The sequence below is a fragment of the Populus nigra genome, chromosome 19, assembly GCF_951802175.1.
Source record: "Populus nigra chromosome 19, ddPopNigr1.1, whole genome shotgun sequence".
Taxonomy (NCBI): Eukaryota; Viridiplantae; Streptophyta; class Magnoliopsida; order Malpighiales; family Salicaceae; genus Populus; species Populus nigra.
Window position 1 is genome coordinate 11,618,076 of NC_084870.1, and position 12,013 is coordinate 11,630,088.

The following is a 12,013-nucleotide window of genomic DNA, read 5'->3' on the forward strand; positions in this document are numbered from 1 at the left end:
TTCTCAGAAGAAAATTTCAAATTGTATTTATTTCAAGCACCTAATCAACATACTAAAGGGAAAATTTCTAGAATGAAAATGCTCAAGTCTACATGTGCTTGAAACCGCAATAAAATTGCTTTGACACAAGATCACAAAAAACATTGAAGCCTAGTTAGCAGAACGCTTGGGATCCTTGGTGCTGCACTTCACTTGAACTGCTAGTGTCTTGCTGATACCTGGACAATCATCTTTCTTGCCAGCAAAAAGTCCCTTGTTAATAGGGATATCACAGCTAGTTTTTCCCAAGCAATGCTGCTCAGATTCAAGTAGAAATCTCATTAGTCTCTTACCAGTTAGCTATATATAGCCCTGACAGATGATATAATTTTTTTTTTTAAAAAAAAATAATTAAAGAATTACCTCTTCAACAACTTGTTTGGAGACCGGTGAATGACAAGTTCCAACAGCATAGTCTCCACAGGTACCCGAAGGATCACCAAAGCTTGCAAACTGCACGGCGATAATCTTCTTCTGGTTTGGACACTTTAAGTGAGCTGCTGGTTTTGCATTATCCACAACAGGTGTGAATTTGTTATTCTTCCTTTCCCATGATTTCACACTTGGTGGATGATATTCAGTCACGTAGCTACAGATAGTATCTCTATTGACAGTTAAGATCTCAATCTTTTCAGGGTTTGCTTCCTCCTCCTCGAATATAACCATCAGGTTGTCTGTTGGTTTTAAGTAAGATCTTGGGATGTGGTACCTGATTTTACAAGCAAAGATTGATAATCTAGTCCTTTTCTTTCTTTCTTTTTTTTTATTTGAAGAATTTTTGCTTTGGATAATTAAGAAACAGTGCTTTACTTACTCTGATTGAGTAGGTTCTCCAAGAGGGGAGACATAAGTCATCCAGTATCGACCAATGCTCTTACCATTGATCCAAATCATACCCTTGTTCATGCCAGTCATCCGGACAGCAACAGGGGATTTTCCTTCAGGAGCATCAAAGTGAGTCTGCAACAAGAAAATATGATGCCTATTTGAAAGCCAAGAAACCAGTTCGTTTCCAAGTGATACCTGAGACGTTAAATTTAAAGGTTGATCGCTAGGACGCATGATATCCCAACATTACCTTGTACCATGTAACAGGAGGTCCTGCCTTCTGGACTTTTGTCCATGTTACCTTTCCCCCACCTTCCTTTGTGAACAATTTAGCCGTCTCTCCTGACAAGCCAACCTACAAGTTGGGATCATGCAATCCACATTAGCCCTAATTTGCTATCATTGTGATGTTATTCTTTGATGAACTTGATTGAGTATTCCCTATTTATACAAGGCCCATCCATACCTGATGTCCCCAGCCATTGGATGTCAGATCAAGCGTTCCAGTGTTCAAACCTAGGATTGATACACCGCGAGGTCCAGCATACCTATGCTCCATGTAGGCTCCGCTATCCTTCATTGACAAGGAGAAACTCGCGTCAGTTTCAACTCTAAAATTCATTTCCAAATTCTGAACATCTGTTAGTTACAATAGCTACTTACTGGGAGTCCAACTAGAGTTCCTAAGAGTGTAACAAAATTAATCCCAGGCTTCAAATCCACAGAATGCTGGAGGACAAAGCTCTTCTCAATTTGGCTCCCATGCGCAGAACCTGAAAACATTAACCACAGTTACCTCAAGAAAATCTTGTTACTAAAGCATGCTCAAAATTATAATAATTATGATGTGTTTGTGATAATTACCTATGAATTCCCCATTTACAAAAGCAACCATCGCATGGCCAAGACTTGCAACTCTTAAGACTGGATTAATACGTTTACGCTCGTTCATATCACGGCGATCCACATTTATGCTGGAATTAGAATTTACAGAAACACGTCAGGTTTTGGTTTCAGTAGAATCACTAGGTAACTCCTGTTAGCATTCTTCTATTTGCTGATGGATAGGCTAAAAATAAGCTTATAAACTCACGTTGTGGTGAACCAGACGTAGTCAGTTTTATCTTTAGTTAAGTTATAAAGCTCTTTTGGCAAGCTGGAATCTACTTGAAGCTGAGCTGGAATTGTTTCTGAGTACATATTCCATTCCAGTTTGTTTGTTTTTCTTGATTTCACAAAGTTTCTTGAATTATGTTGTGACACAACCTGTTTGACATGAAAGAAAAAGAAGGAATTATTTAGCGGCTGTCAATCTGTTTTAGGGGCCCCTCCTGTAGTTAGTTTTAAGCAATTATCAATGGAGACATGTAAGAGATTAGGAATTACCGTCATGGTATTATAAACGACAGTCTTGCAATCTGGGAGGATGCTAATGGAACGAGCAGGCAGGTAATACTCCTGACCCCTGAATTTAACAGTTTCTGCTTCTTTTGAGTTGTTGCTGGCCAAGAAAGCGGCGCAAACCTTTGTTCCTGGTTGCTCATAGAGCCTAGCCTGTAAAGTAAGACAGATTAAGGAACTATATTCATTTATTTTGGGAGCTGAACCATCTTATTTCTTACGTGGTTGCAAGGGGAACTCTGGAATGGAGTTAAAATCTCTCGTAGATGCTTAGTTGCTTACCTCTACATCAGCAGACAACTTTTGAACATTGGGGTTGCCCCATAGAAGAGCCTTCTTGCATAGATTTAGAGCCCTATGCAGGTCCTTGAGGTGACCCCATTTTGGTTCCCTCTGCAAACCTGCAAGACATGGAATGAAAGGCCTATTAGTTATTTGAAGGATCTTCGCTTCTGGCTGCATCATAGATTTAAAGATGTTAAACCTTACCATATTCATCAAGAGGAGCTTCATCGTAGTAACGGGTTGTTACAAATGAGGCAGCAGTTCTATCAAAGTTTGTCCCACCATGATACTGCAAACACAGTAATTAAAATGTTTCACAGAAGAAAATTTCTCTTGTTGGAAGAAGTTACAGAGATTTCACCGTTCTCCTTACCATGTAGTAGTTAACTAGACTACCATTCTTTGAAAACCAGCGAGCAACAGAAAATGCAGTATCTTCTGCTGATCTTTGGGATGGGGGGTCTCCAAAAACTCTAAACCTGTTAGCATTCATTGGAATTCGGTTAGCATCATAGCTTCATTTGCGTCTCTATCTTGTTCTTTCAATTTTGTTTTCCTTTTTTCATATCTAGGCTTTACAGATTGTTTTGTATGGAACATTAATGCTTCTGAATGATTCAGTGCTAATCTTCAAGGTCTATACTCACTGAGCAGTCCAGTTCTCGGTCCATAGAGATGGCTTGTTGGGTTTATTGGGGCCTGTGAATGTATCTCCGCAGTGCCTTCCGTTGCATGTATTGATCTGCACAATAAGGCATTAGTGTTTCATTATAATTTGCAGATCAGTCCTCTTGGACTAGTAATTTTGATTCATGGAAAACCTTGTTAGCTTACCACTGGACCAGGAGCATCCTTCTGCTTGCACATGACCCATGGGACTCCAGTGTTCAGCCCCAAAGCCATATTTCCCGCCCACTGAATATAGCTAACTCCCAAGTTTTTATATGCAAGCTGGACAGTGTTGTACTCATTCTCAATCTGCATTACAATATAAAAATAAAAAATAAAATTGGATGAGAGGTTCAATGGTAAAAATAAAAGATATGGAGGTTGTGATTATTAGAGTTGAATCAAACCTGAGACAAGATAATGGGGCCTCCTTGTGATGCAAACAACTTCTCTTCTTTCATCATGTCGATGATTTTCGTAACGAATTTCTCCATATGATGCTGCAAAATTTGAAACTATTTGTCAAATAATCTGGTTAATTATTTCAGAAACTTCTTTTTATGCAATGGGGCGATGCTAGTACCTTGAAGGGTGCGTTGTCGGAACGGAAAATGATGCCTGGAATCTCTCTCAACCAATATGGTAGTCCTCTAAGAGATCACATTGAAAACAATGTGTGAGAGAGATACAGATAAACTGATGTAGCAAAATAAAATATGAAATGATCAGAAGAAAGAAGACACGGAGCTGAATCATACCCATGGTTCCATTCAGCCTGGATGAATGGTCCAAGCCTGAGGGTTGCAAACATACCATTCTCCCCAATAGTCTTGATGAACTTCACCAAGTCATATGGTCCTTCAAAGTTAAACTACAATAACAAACATAAATCAAAAATAGCCCAACAAATGCTAACTGCAGACAGAAAAACAGTCGGTCAAGATATTGATCACAAGACTGGTCTCTTACCTTGCCTTGCTCCGGCTCGTGAATGTTCCAAAAGACATAAGTTTGGATCACATTCAAACCTCCACGCTTAGCCTTCAGGATTAATTCTGGCCACATCTGAAGCCAGATTCAACACAACGGATTAGTCCTATCCTTTTAAGATGAAAAAAATGTATAATAATCTCAATAGTAAAGAACATTATTATTACATCTGGAGTACTGCGAGGATAGTGAATGGAGCCAGAGAAGAGAAGCTCTCTTTTGCCATTGATGATCAAGGACCTTTCATCATAAGTCACACCTACTTGCTTACCCCCATGAGCAACGACTGAAGAAACCAACAAGGAAAGAAGTGTAGCAATTAAAAAAACATGGTTTTTTCCTGCCATGTTTACCTCTCTTATATAACCAAAACTCAAAGAAATAAAAGAAGGAAGCTGTGTTGTTTTTTCCTGGAGGGAAGAGCCAATATTTGGGTATACGCTCCTCTTCGGTTTACGAAGAAGGAGGTACCCAGCAGCTGGAAATGCAGGTATTTGATTATGCCAATAGTATAGAGAGAAACGAAAGGTTAAAAGATGGTCACAGAGGAAAATTCGGACAAAGGCATGTTTTGTAGGTTGCTGTTTTAAAGTAATGGTCGTGACCGTCTTGTGTTGAGAGTTTCATGTTAGTGTCTGCAATTGTTTTGATGGTTGTTTGAATTGGTCAGTGACACCTCATGGCTCATGCAATTTCGAAGGCGAATGTTTGACTACTAAATTCATGACACATTAAAAAATCATGTTTCACGAGTTTTTATTTACAAATATATTAAAATAAATTTTTTATTTTTTTTCCGACATTAACGTACCAAAATAATAATAAAAATAATAATTTCAACTAAACAAATTTTTTTTTTTAAATCACGGTTGAAGCACTGTTAAATACACTCTTTATAACATTCAGCACACTCAAATGTGAATTAAGTACAAAGGAAAAATAATATTGGGTTAAATGAGGTGAAATTATTCAATATAAACTATTTTTAATATAATTATTATCCTAGCTTGGCATCACAAGTTAATCCAAAATTTGGACTTAATTAAAATAGTTTATTTTATGATGATAATTCTCCATGTGATTATTTTAGATTTAAATAAAAAGCCTTTTTTTTTCATTTTTCACGTACAAATATGAATTTTATTGAAACAAAAGAATGATATATATCAATTTCATGTGTTGACCACTTAAATGGGTTTTGACTCCTTGATTTTATTAATCTCTTATTTAGCATGTCATGGAGTTACTTGAATAAAAATACATAAATTGATATAAAAAAGAGAAAAACCTTTTTTATTAATCCCAATTTAGGGCCATTAGACAAGAAAACAAAAACGGCACCGGATTTTCATTTTTGTTTTCACTACCTTTCCCTCCCAAAAATAAACTTTCCCTCCCACAAAAATTAGAGAAACAAAACCACCAAAAATCACTCTAGACAAGAGAAAATCAACAATAATGTCAAGTAGTCACCAAGAAGATCTTGACCTTCTCCTCTCTCTTCAAGACAGAGTTCTTGAAACCCCTCCTGGTTCCCCTTCAAATCACCATTCCCTTTCACCAGGTACTATATGTTTTTTGGATTCATTTGGTGCTGTTTAAATTCATTTGTGGAAGCAGTGAAAGTTTCAATCATTTTTAATAACATTTTTAATAACCTGTAAGAAAGATTGAAGCTTTCGCTTCTTCTTTGCTTGTTATGTTGATCTTCATTGTGGGTTTCTCTTAGTTTAGCCTAATTTACAGGATTTCTATATTTTTGTGCGTATATAGTGGGTAGTATTAATGTGTATTGCTAAACTTCAGTTTTAACAAATAAAGTTTATTTTTTAAAAAAGGGCCGTTGATTTTGGCTTTGTTTGGTAGAATTTTAATGTGGGCATCTCTTTTTTTTCTTTCTACATTTGCAGATTTTTGTGTGTACTGGTCTGTCATTGTTTGTTGGGCTAATAGGTTTTTAAAATTCTCTAATGGGGTGGTTACTTTCTGATAAAATCAATCAGGGTGTTTTAGTTTTGACCTTGTTTGCTAAATTTTGCCTCGTATATCTCTCATTTTGCTTATGGGGCTGGTAATGGTTGTTTGATAGTGTTATATTTTTGGAGAACTTATTGTGGGTTATCTTTTGATTTGTCTTGGTTGTGAAGGGTATTTATCGGATGATGGATCACCAAGGCGAAAAGGGCAGGCTGATTTGTCAGTGTTTAGAGATGCTGTTCAAGATTGTCTTGATTATGAGCCAAAACCAGTGGTGAAAGCTGGAAAAAAATTGAATGTTTTGAAAAACTCCACTGAGGCTAATGTGGAGAAGTATTCAGGTTTAAGAATAAGGTAGCTTTATCCAACTATAAATAAATGCATTTAAATGATAATTAACACTTAGTTTACCGTCTGAGATACTAATGCTATTAAATTTGTTACCCAAATGTACCTTTTATAAACAATTTGGGTGGTTAAAGTTGACTGTTTATTAATCTATTCGTGTTATGAGATAAGTTTAATTATTTAATTATATAGTTTATACCATTCCCTTGCCAGAGAGAAGAGTTGACACTAATGGACTTATATTCCTTTCAAAGTGACCAAATGGAAGCTAAAATTGAGTTGAGAAAACCTTAGAAGTTGGCTAGTTTTGTTTTATGTTCAATGCATTAATTTCTGTTTCAGGAATCAATCGGTCACTGCTGTGGAGCTCAGCGAGCGTTTCTCAGAAATTCGCTTTGTTCGGTTACCAACTATTAAGTAATTTTATTGTACCTCAAATCATTATGTGTGTGTGTGTTAAACAGTTGTGATTTTTGAAGCCATTTACTTCGTTACAGTGAATCTGTTGAATGGATTAATTGGATTTCGAATTGCATCATGGCTTATGATTTCTATTATATGGTTTTGTAGAAATTTATTGATGGGAGACACTCTCATGGGATGTTGGGCAACTGTTGGAGTGTTGATTGAGAAGGGAAGTCCAAAGACTAGTTCTGTTGGGAAGAGCTATTGCATATGGAAATTTGGTTCTTTGGACGAAAGCAGTATATCTGTTTTCCTGTTTGGCGATGCTTATCAGCAGAACTGTAAAGAGCAAGCCGGGACAGTTTTTGCACTGTTCAATTGCACTGTTCGCAAGGACAATGTGGTATCATCAGCTTTTCGCATTCTTTTGGTCCTGCGAGTTTACTTGTCTTTTTCCTAAAAGAAATAAAATCTTCCATTTCTTACTTTGTAGGGAACTGGTTTTTCTTTGAGCGTGTTCTCTGCAAATCAAATATTGAAGATGGGTACTTCAATTGATTATGGAGTTTGCAAGGGAAAAAGGAAGGATGGATTGCCTTGTACACTAGTCATAAATAAGTATGTTTCAGCATCTTTAAAATCATGTCACTTTCTATAGCAATATGAAATTTCATACAAGTTATCTCTGCCCGAATTCTATAAGGACTATGCAACTTTCCTGAACAACAGTCAAGAAAGTTTTATCTGCAATCCCAGTCAAGATTGATATGGTCCTTTGTCTTATATAGCAGCACTTAGTTTCATATTGAGAATTGTAAGGTTTCATGTTCTTGTATCAAAGTTTCTATGTAAAAATGCATGCAATTCCGATTCTTGATAGTCTGACTCTGGTCACTTTGCTGTTTCAGACGTCAAGGGATGTATTGCAGGTATCATAACTCTGTAAGTATGACTCTCCAGTGCTGCTATCTATTTTGATCAACATGTCTTTAGAATGGACGTGCTTATACCTGTTTTGCTGCTACAGAAAACATCAGAGAGGTTTTCCACAGTGCGAACTGAGCTTAAGGGAGGGTATGTGATCAACGCTTGGAATCGTCTGACAATTTGTAGCTTCTACTGTTTTAACATTTGCATAATCCAACGAAACTTGTCTGCAACCTTTGTTTTAAATTTGACTTCTCTTCACTCCCATAAAAAAAGAGGTTTTTATCACAAGTTGTAATTTTCGTTTGTCAGGAACTTGAAAACAGCCTTCAGGGATCCTCTCAAGTCACGAGGCATTTACTTGGTCGACCCTCTAGCAGACAAAACATTATTAAAAAAGCCCACACAGCCAGTGAAATTATTGTCTGTGGAGGCACTCAAAAGAGCATTGAGGTTTGTCATAGATTGCATGCTTAATGCTCATTATCTGTGTTAAAACTGCGACCTTTTTAATTGCTGTTAATTCGTTCATTATTGTACTTGAAAAACAGCAATGCAGATAAAGTGACAACAAATTCACACTCACAGGGGATAAGGTTCCTCAATGAAATCACAGGTTTAAGATCATTGGCCTTACCTGCTGATGTTGATTTTATATCATCGCCTGAATTCTCATTATTTGGTATTTGCAGGAAAACTGAGCTCAAAAAATTCAGATAAAGTATCTGCCACGCAAAACAGACAAGTAAATAGTTCAGAGAAAAGGTGAATAAATTATTTGATGCCATCGATCACACATTTCTGATCTTTGCACTTGAGTCTGCCTTTCTATGCCATTGAACATTCATCCGTCATTCTTCAGGAAATCATCTACCAAGAAATTGGATCCATCTACGGTCACAAAAAACCAACCAGATTTAAAAAGAAAGAAAACCGTGCAGGGGCAAGCTTCAGTAGACAAAGTCAAGCAGGGGACAACAAAGATGATTGAATTAGATATATTTGATTCAGACGAAGAACCATGAGTCTTGCATTTCTGCTCACTGTGGAACACCTTTTCTACTTCACGGGGAAAATTACATCTCACATTATAATTTAGATTTTATGCTTGAGAGCCACGGCTATTTTGAAATACATTGTGGGAGGTGCAACCTTGGTGGTCCCGCTTCTGCACTTCAGAAGGAGCAATCTATTATCTGGAAGAGTTGAAGGTAAAAGTCACGGCTTGCTGCTTTGAAGCAGGGAGGTAAATGAGCAAGCAGAGTTTGGAACCTTTTGGCTCTATAATGTGATAAATCTTGGAAGATTATTTTTGCTGTGAGTGTCCATGTTGTGTGAAAAATACAAGTTGATGTTGCATGTTTATCATTTCAATTTCTGCCCTAGCAATTAGCACACAGAGTTGAAACATCGATCATGGCAATGCAGTTCTTTATAACAGCATTCATTCGACCATTATCAAGCAAGTAGATATTATTTGTCTTTGGGAGGTTAAGCGGATATTTACCACATAATTGTTCGGTTTGAACATAGATCATATCAGCTGTTGGTTTTTTAAATTATTTATTTAAAAATATATTAAAATAATATTTTTAATTTTAGTGTATTAAATTAACATAAAAATAAAATAAAAAAGCACCGTCTAAACAAACAGCATCAAAGCAAGTTGTTTTACCATTGAAGTCATTGCCCACTACTCTATATCTACTTTCAGTTTGAAAAAGAAGCATCAATGCATCATGATTTTTATTCCATTGTTGTGATCAGCAAGAAATTGGTGTGGAGCTGATAGGGAGGGATCGTGGCATTTCAGGATAGGATGTTTAATCGAGAGAGGAACTCGAGGAGAGGGTTGGCCATTCGCGCACATGGTCTTGCTGCTAACCGCCCCATGTGTTGTACTGATTTTTGGCATTAATTAGTATATTTAGTTTGCATGATAAGGAGTTTATTGCTGGGATAATTGAGATGAGGACATTTCCAATGCCTATAAACTTAAAAACTACAGCTACTGAGGAGTAATCAGAACCTATGTTTGAGCTGCAGAACTTTAGCAGGTCAAGCTAACATCGGTATCTTTTTGGGCAAATAATACAATAATACTCAGGTCTGGACAAGATTGTTAGGTCATGATGATAAATCATGACTCATGAAAGCAACATTGCATGGAAACAGATAGATTGATTGGCAAGGTGAGTTGATGCTTGCATGTGTAAGCCTAAGAAAATGAAGGATTCTTGCTCTGGAAAATGAAATTCTGAGTTGTTTTCCTCTTAGATGTTCATGGAATTGGTTCATCAATCACATGCCGATCTGGTTTTTTCTATACATGCAAGCATACAAGTCAAAGGGCTTCCTTCTTTCGTACCGGTGCTGGCAAGGCTACATCAAATGGGACCTCAACACTTGCCAGATTCCAGCACAAAACTGCCGTTGACATGTCAAAGATGTAATGATTCAAAAACATACTATGATTAGGTGGGTCAATGGACCCTTAGCCAGTAACCACATTCAACAACTACAATTTTTTTCCATGGAGGTTAAGGTGGTTAGAGAGTTCTTGAGTGGGATGGGTCAGGATATATACTCGAACAGGGTAGGACAACGCTGCTAGCCAATCAAGGTTGCAGGCTCAACCATGTCTAGTTTCAGCTCGTGAGTGGCTTCCCCCATTTCTGTGACACCCTGTTGGCCCCCTTGAATGCCATGGCCTCTTCTTCAGGGTGTTTAAGAACATGATAGTAGTTATAGTTCAAATTAATTTTTATTTAAAAATACATTAAAATATATTTTTTATTTTTTAAAAATAATATTTTTTTAACATCAATATATCAAATTATCTTAAAACAATTAAACTATTTTACTAAATATTGCTGCAGGAGGGTGTCATCAACCTATCAAAGTGTCAAATTGCTTCAAATTGAAGGCAATCTTACCAACCAACCTGCCTCTGGAAGTAACATCGGCAAAGTCTAGCAATTTTTCATCCTTGTTATCGTAATTCTTTCCATGGTGTGATGGCCATGTAGTATTTCTGCACCACCAGAACTACATCTACTCTTTTTTTTGGTATATTTCGAGACATACCAAAATTAAAAAATTAAAAATAAAATCATAAAGAAATACATTATCGTCCCACTACAGTAACAGGCTATAGCTAGAAACTCAGCATACCAAACATGCTGAGAGAAAGGAAGTTTGTACGTGCTTACATGATACGCACAGCATGATTTGTTTTTTAGGTATGCGATATTCTAGACTACGTGATAATTGAGTTTTTTTTTTTAAAAAAAAAAAATATTCTTTTTCTTTAAATGCATTCCAGGCTTAATTTTGACTTCCATGTAACCTGCTTGAGACTCCAGACATGATTTAAAAAACAGGAGCATTTATTGACCTGTACCAGATTTAACTGAGAAAATTGAAACTCTACGGGAGACATGGTAATCGGCAACAAACTAATTAAAAATAATATTATTTTAATATATTTTTAAATATAAATTAGTTTAAAAAGTAATATTTATTACGTTACTATGTGCCCTTGAAGTTGGCAATTTGAAAATTTGAAAGAGACGAAAACTCTATTAATATTTTTATGACTCTTGTCTCAATTTATTAAAAACAAAAGGTCAACCTTTTATTGTTTATATGCATCATGCATGAACACATCATGACAATAATAATAATAAAAGTAGAAATCACGGTTGAATTTTTAATATATATTTTTAAAAATAATAAAATAACATTGTTTAAAAAAAATAATTTACTCGAAATTAACATCACAATTCCTGATTTTTCAAATGAGACATTACACAAATCTGACAACTATATTCAAAAACTAATTTTAGAATAAAACCAAAAACACTTTTATGATTCACATGCATGTTGCCTCATTTATTTTATCATTACTCACTCACGGATTGTCCACAAAGCAAGACATAAAAAAACAAAAAAACAAAAAATCAACCATCGAAGAAGTGAATCCCAAATGCAATGTGCAGTGCTTCAATTTTTTTAGAGTGAAAGGGATACAATAAAGCTCAATTAATAAAATGATCCCATTTACCACTTTAATCCAACCACTCAAGACTATATGTTAATATGAAAACAGGGAAAAGGACTAAGAATATGTAAGGTGTTTGAA

At 36.0% G+C, this 12,013-nt stretch overlaps 2 protein-coding genes across 2 annotated transcripts; one reads left to right on the forward strand and one right to left on the reverse strand.

Moving 5' to 3' along the window:
- Window positions 1-4,559, reverse strand: LOC133679183 (beta-galactosidase 13-like). Its single transcript, XM_062101702.1, has 19 exons — window positions 4,380-4,559; window positions 4,192-4,287; window positions 3,981-4,093; window positions 3,806-3,872; window positions 3,630-3,722; window positions 3,388-3,531; window positions 3,201-3,295; window positions 2,927-3,032; window positions 2,758-2,842; window positions 2,551-2,669; window positions 2,254-2,421; window positions 1,961-2,133; window positions 1,732-1,841; window positions 1,531-1,640; window positions 1,334-1,441; window positions 1,118-1,222; window positions 854-999; window positions 403-748; window positions 1-294 (listed from the first exon to the last, which is right to left on the reverse strand). The coding sequence occupies exons 1-19, from the start codon at window positions 4,557-4,559 to the stop codon at window positions 151-153; spliced, it is 2,508 nt and encodes an 835-aa protein (XP_061957686.1). The 3' UTR covers window positions 1-150.
- A 1,043-nt stretch (window positions 4,560-5,602) lies between these two features.
- Window positions 5,603-9,338, forward strand: LOC133679845 (uncharacterized). The gene is made up of 11 exons (XM_062102555.1): window positions 5,603-5,776; window positions 6,360-6,543; window positions 6,880-6,954; window positions 7,108-7,345; window positions 7,436-7,560; window positions 7,851-7,884; window positions 7,970-8,016; window positions 8,182-8,322; window positions 8,421-8,485; window positions 8,562-8,634; window positions 8,732-9,338. Exons 1-11 carry the CDS (start codon window positions 5,671-5,673, stop codon window positions 8,892-8,894), a joined length of 1,251 nt encoding a protein of 416 aa, XP_061958539.1. The 5' UTR covers window positions 5,603-5,670; the 3' UTR covers window positions 8,895-9,338.
- Window positions 9,339-12,013: the final 2,675 nt, after the last annotated feature.

Bases quoted from the DNA above. Each gene is read 5' to 3' on its own strand.
- LOC133679183 (XM_062101702.1), bottom strand. From the start codon at position 4,559: ATGGCAGGAAAAAACCATGTTTTTTTAATTGCTACACTTCTTTCCTTG. The intron at 3,723-3,805 runs GTACTAGCATCG...CAAATTTTGCAG, and splicing joins CCGACAACGCACCCTTCAAG to CATCATATGGAGAAATTCGT. The intron at 1,223-1,333 runs GTATGGATGGGC...CCCAACTTGTAG, and splicing joins CCAATGGCTGGGGACATCAG to GTTGGCTTGTCAGGAGAGAC.
- LOC133679845 (XM_062102555.1), top strand. From the start codon at position 5,671: ATGTCAAGTAGTCACCAAGAAGATCTTGACCTTCTCCTCTCTCTTCAA. The intron at 5,777-6,359 runs GTACTATATGTT...TTGGTTGTGAAG, and splicing joins TCACCATTCCCTTTCACCAG to GGTATTTATCGGATGATGGA. The intron at 8,017-8,181 runs GTATGTGATCAA...TTCGTTTGTCAG, and splicing joins CGAACTGAGCTTAAGGGAGG to GAACTTGAAAACAGCCTTCA.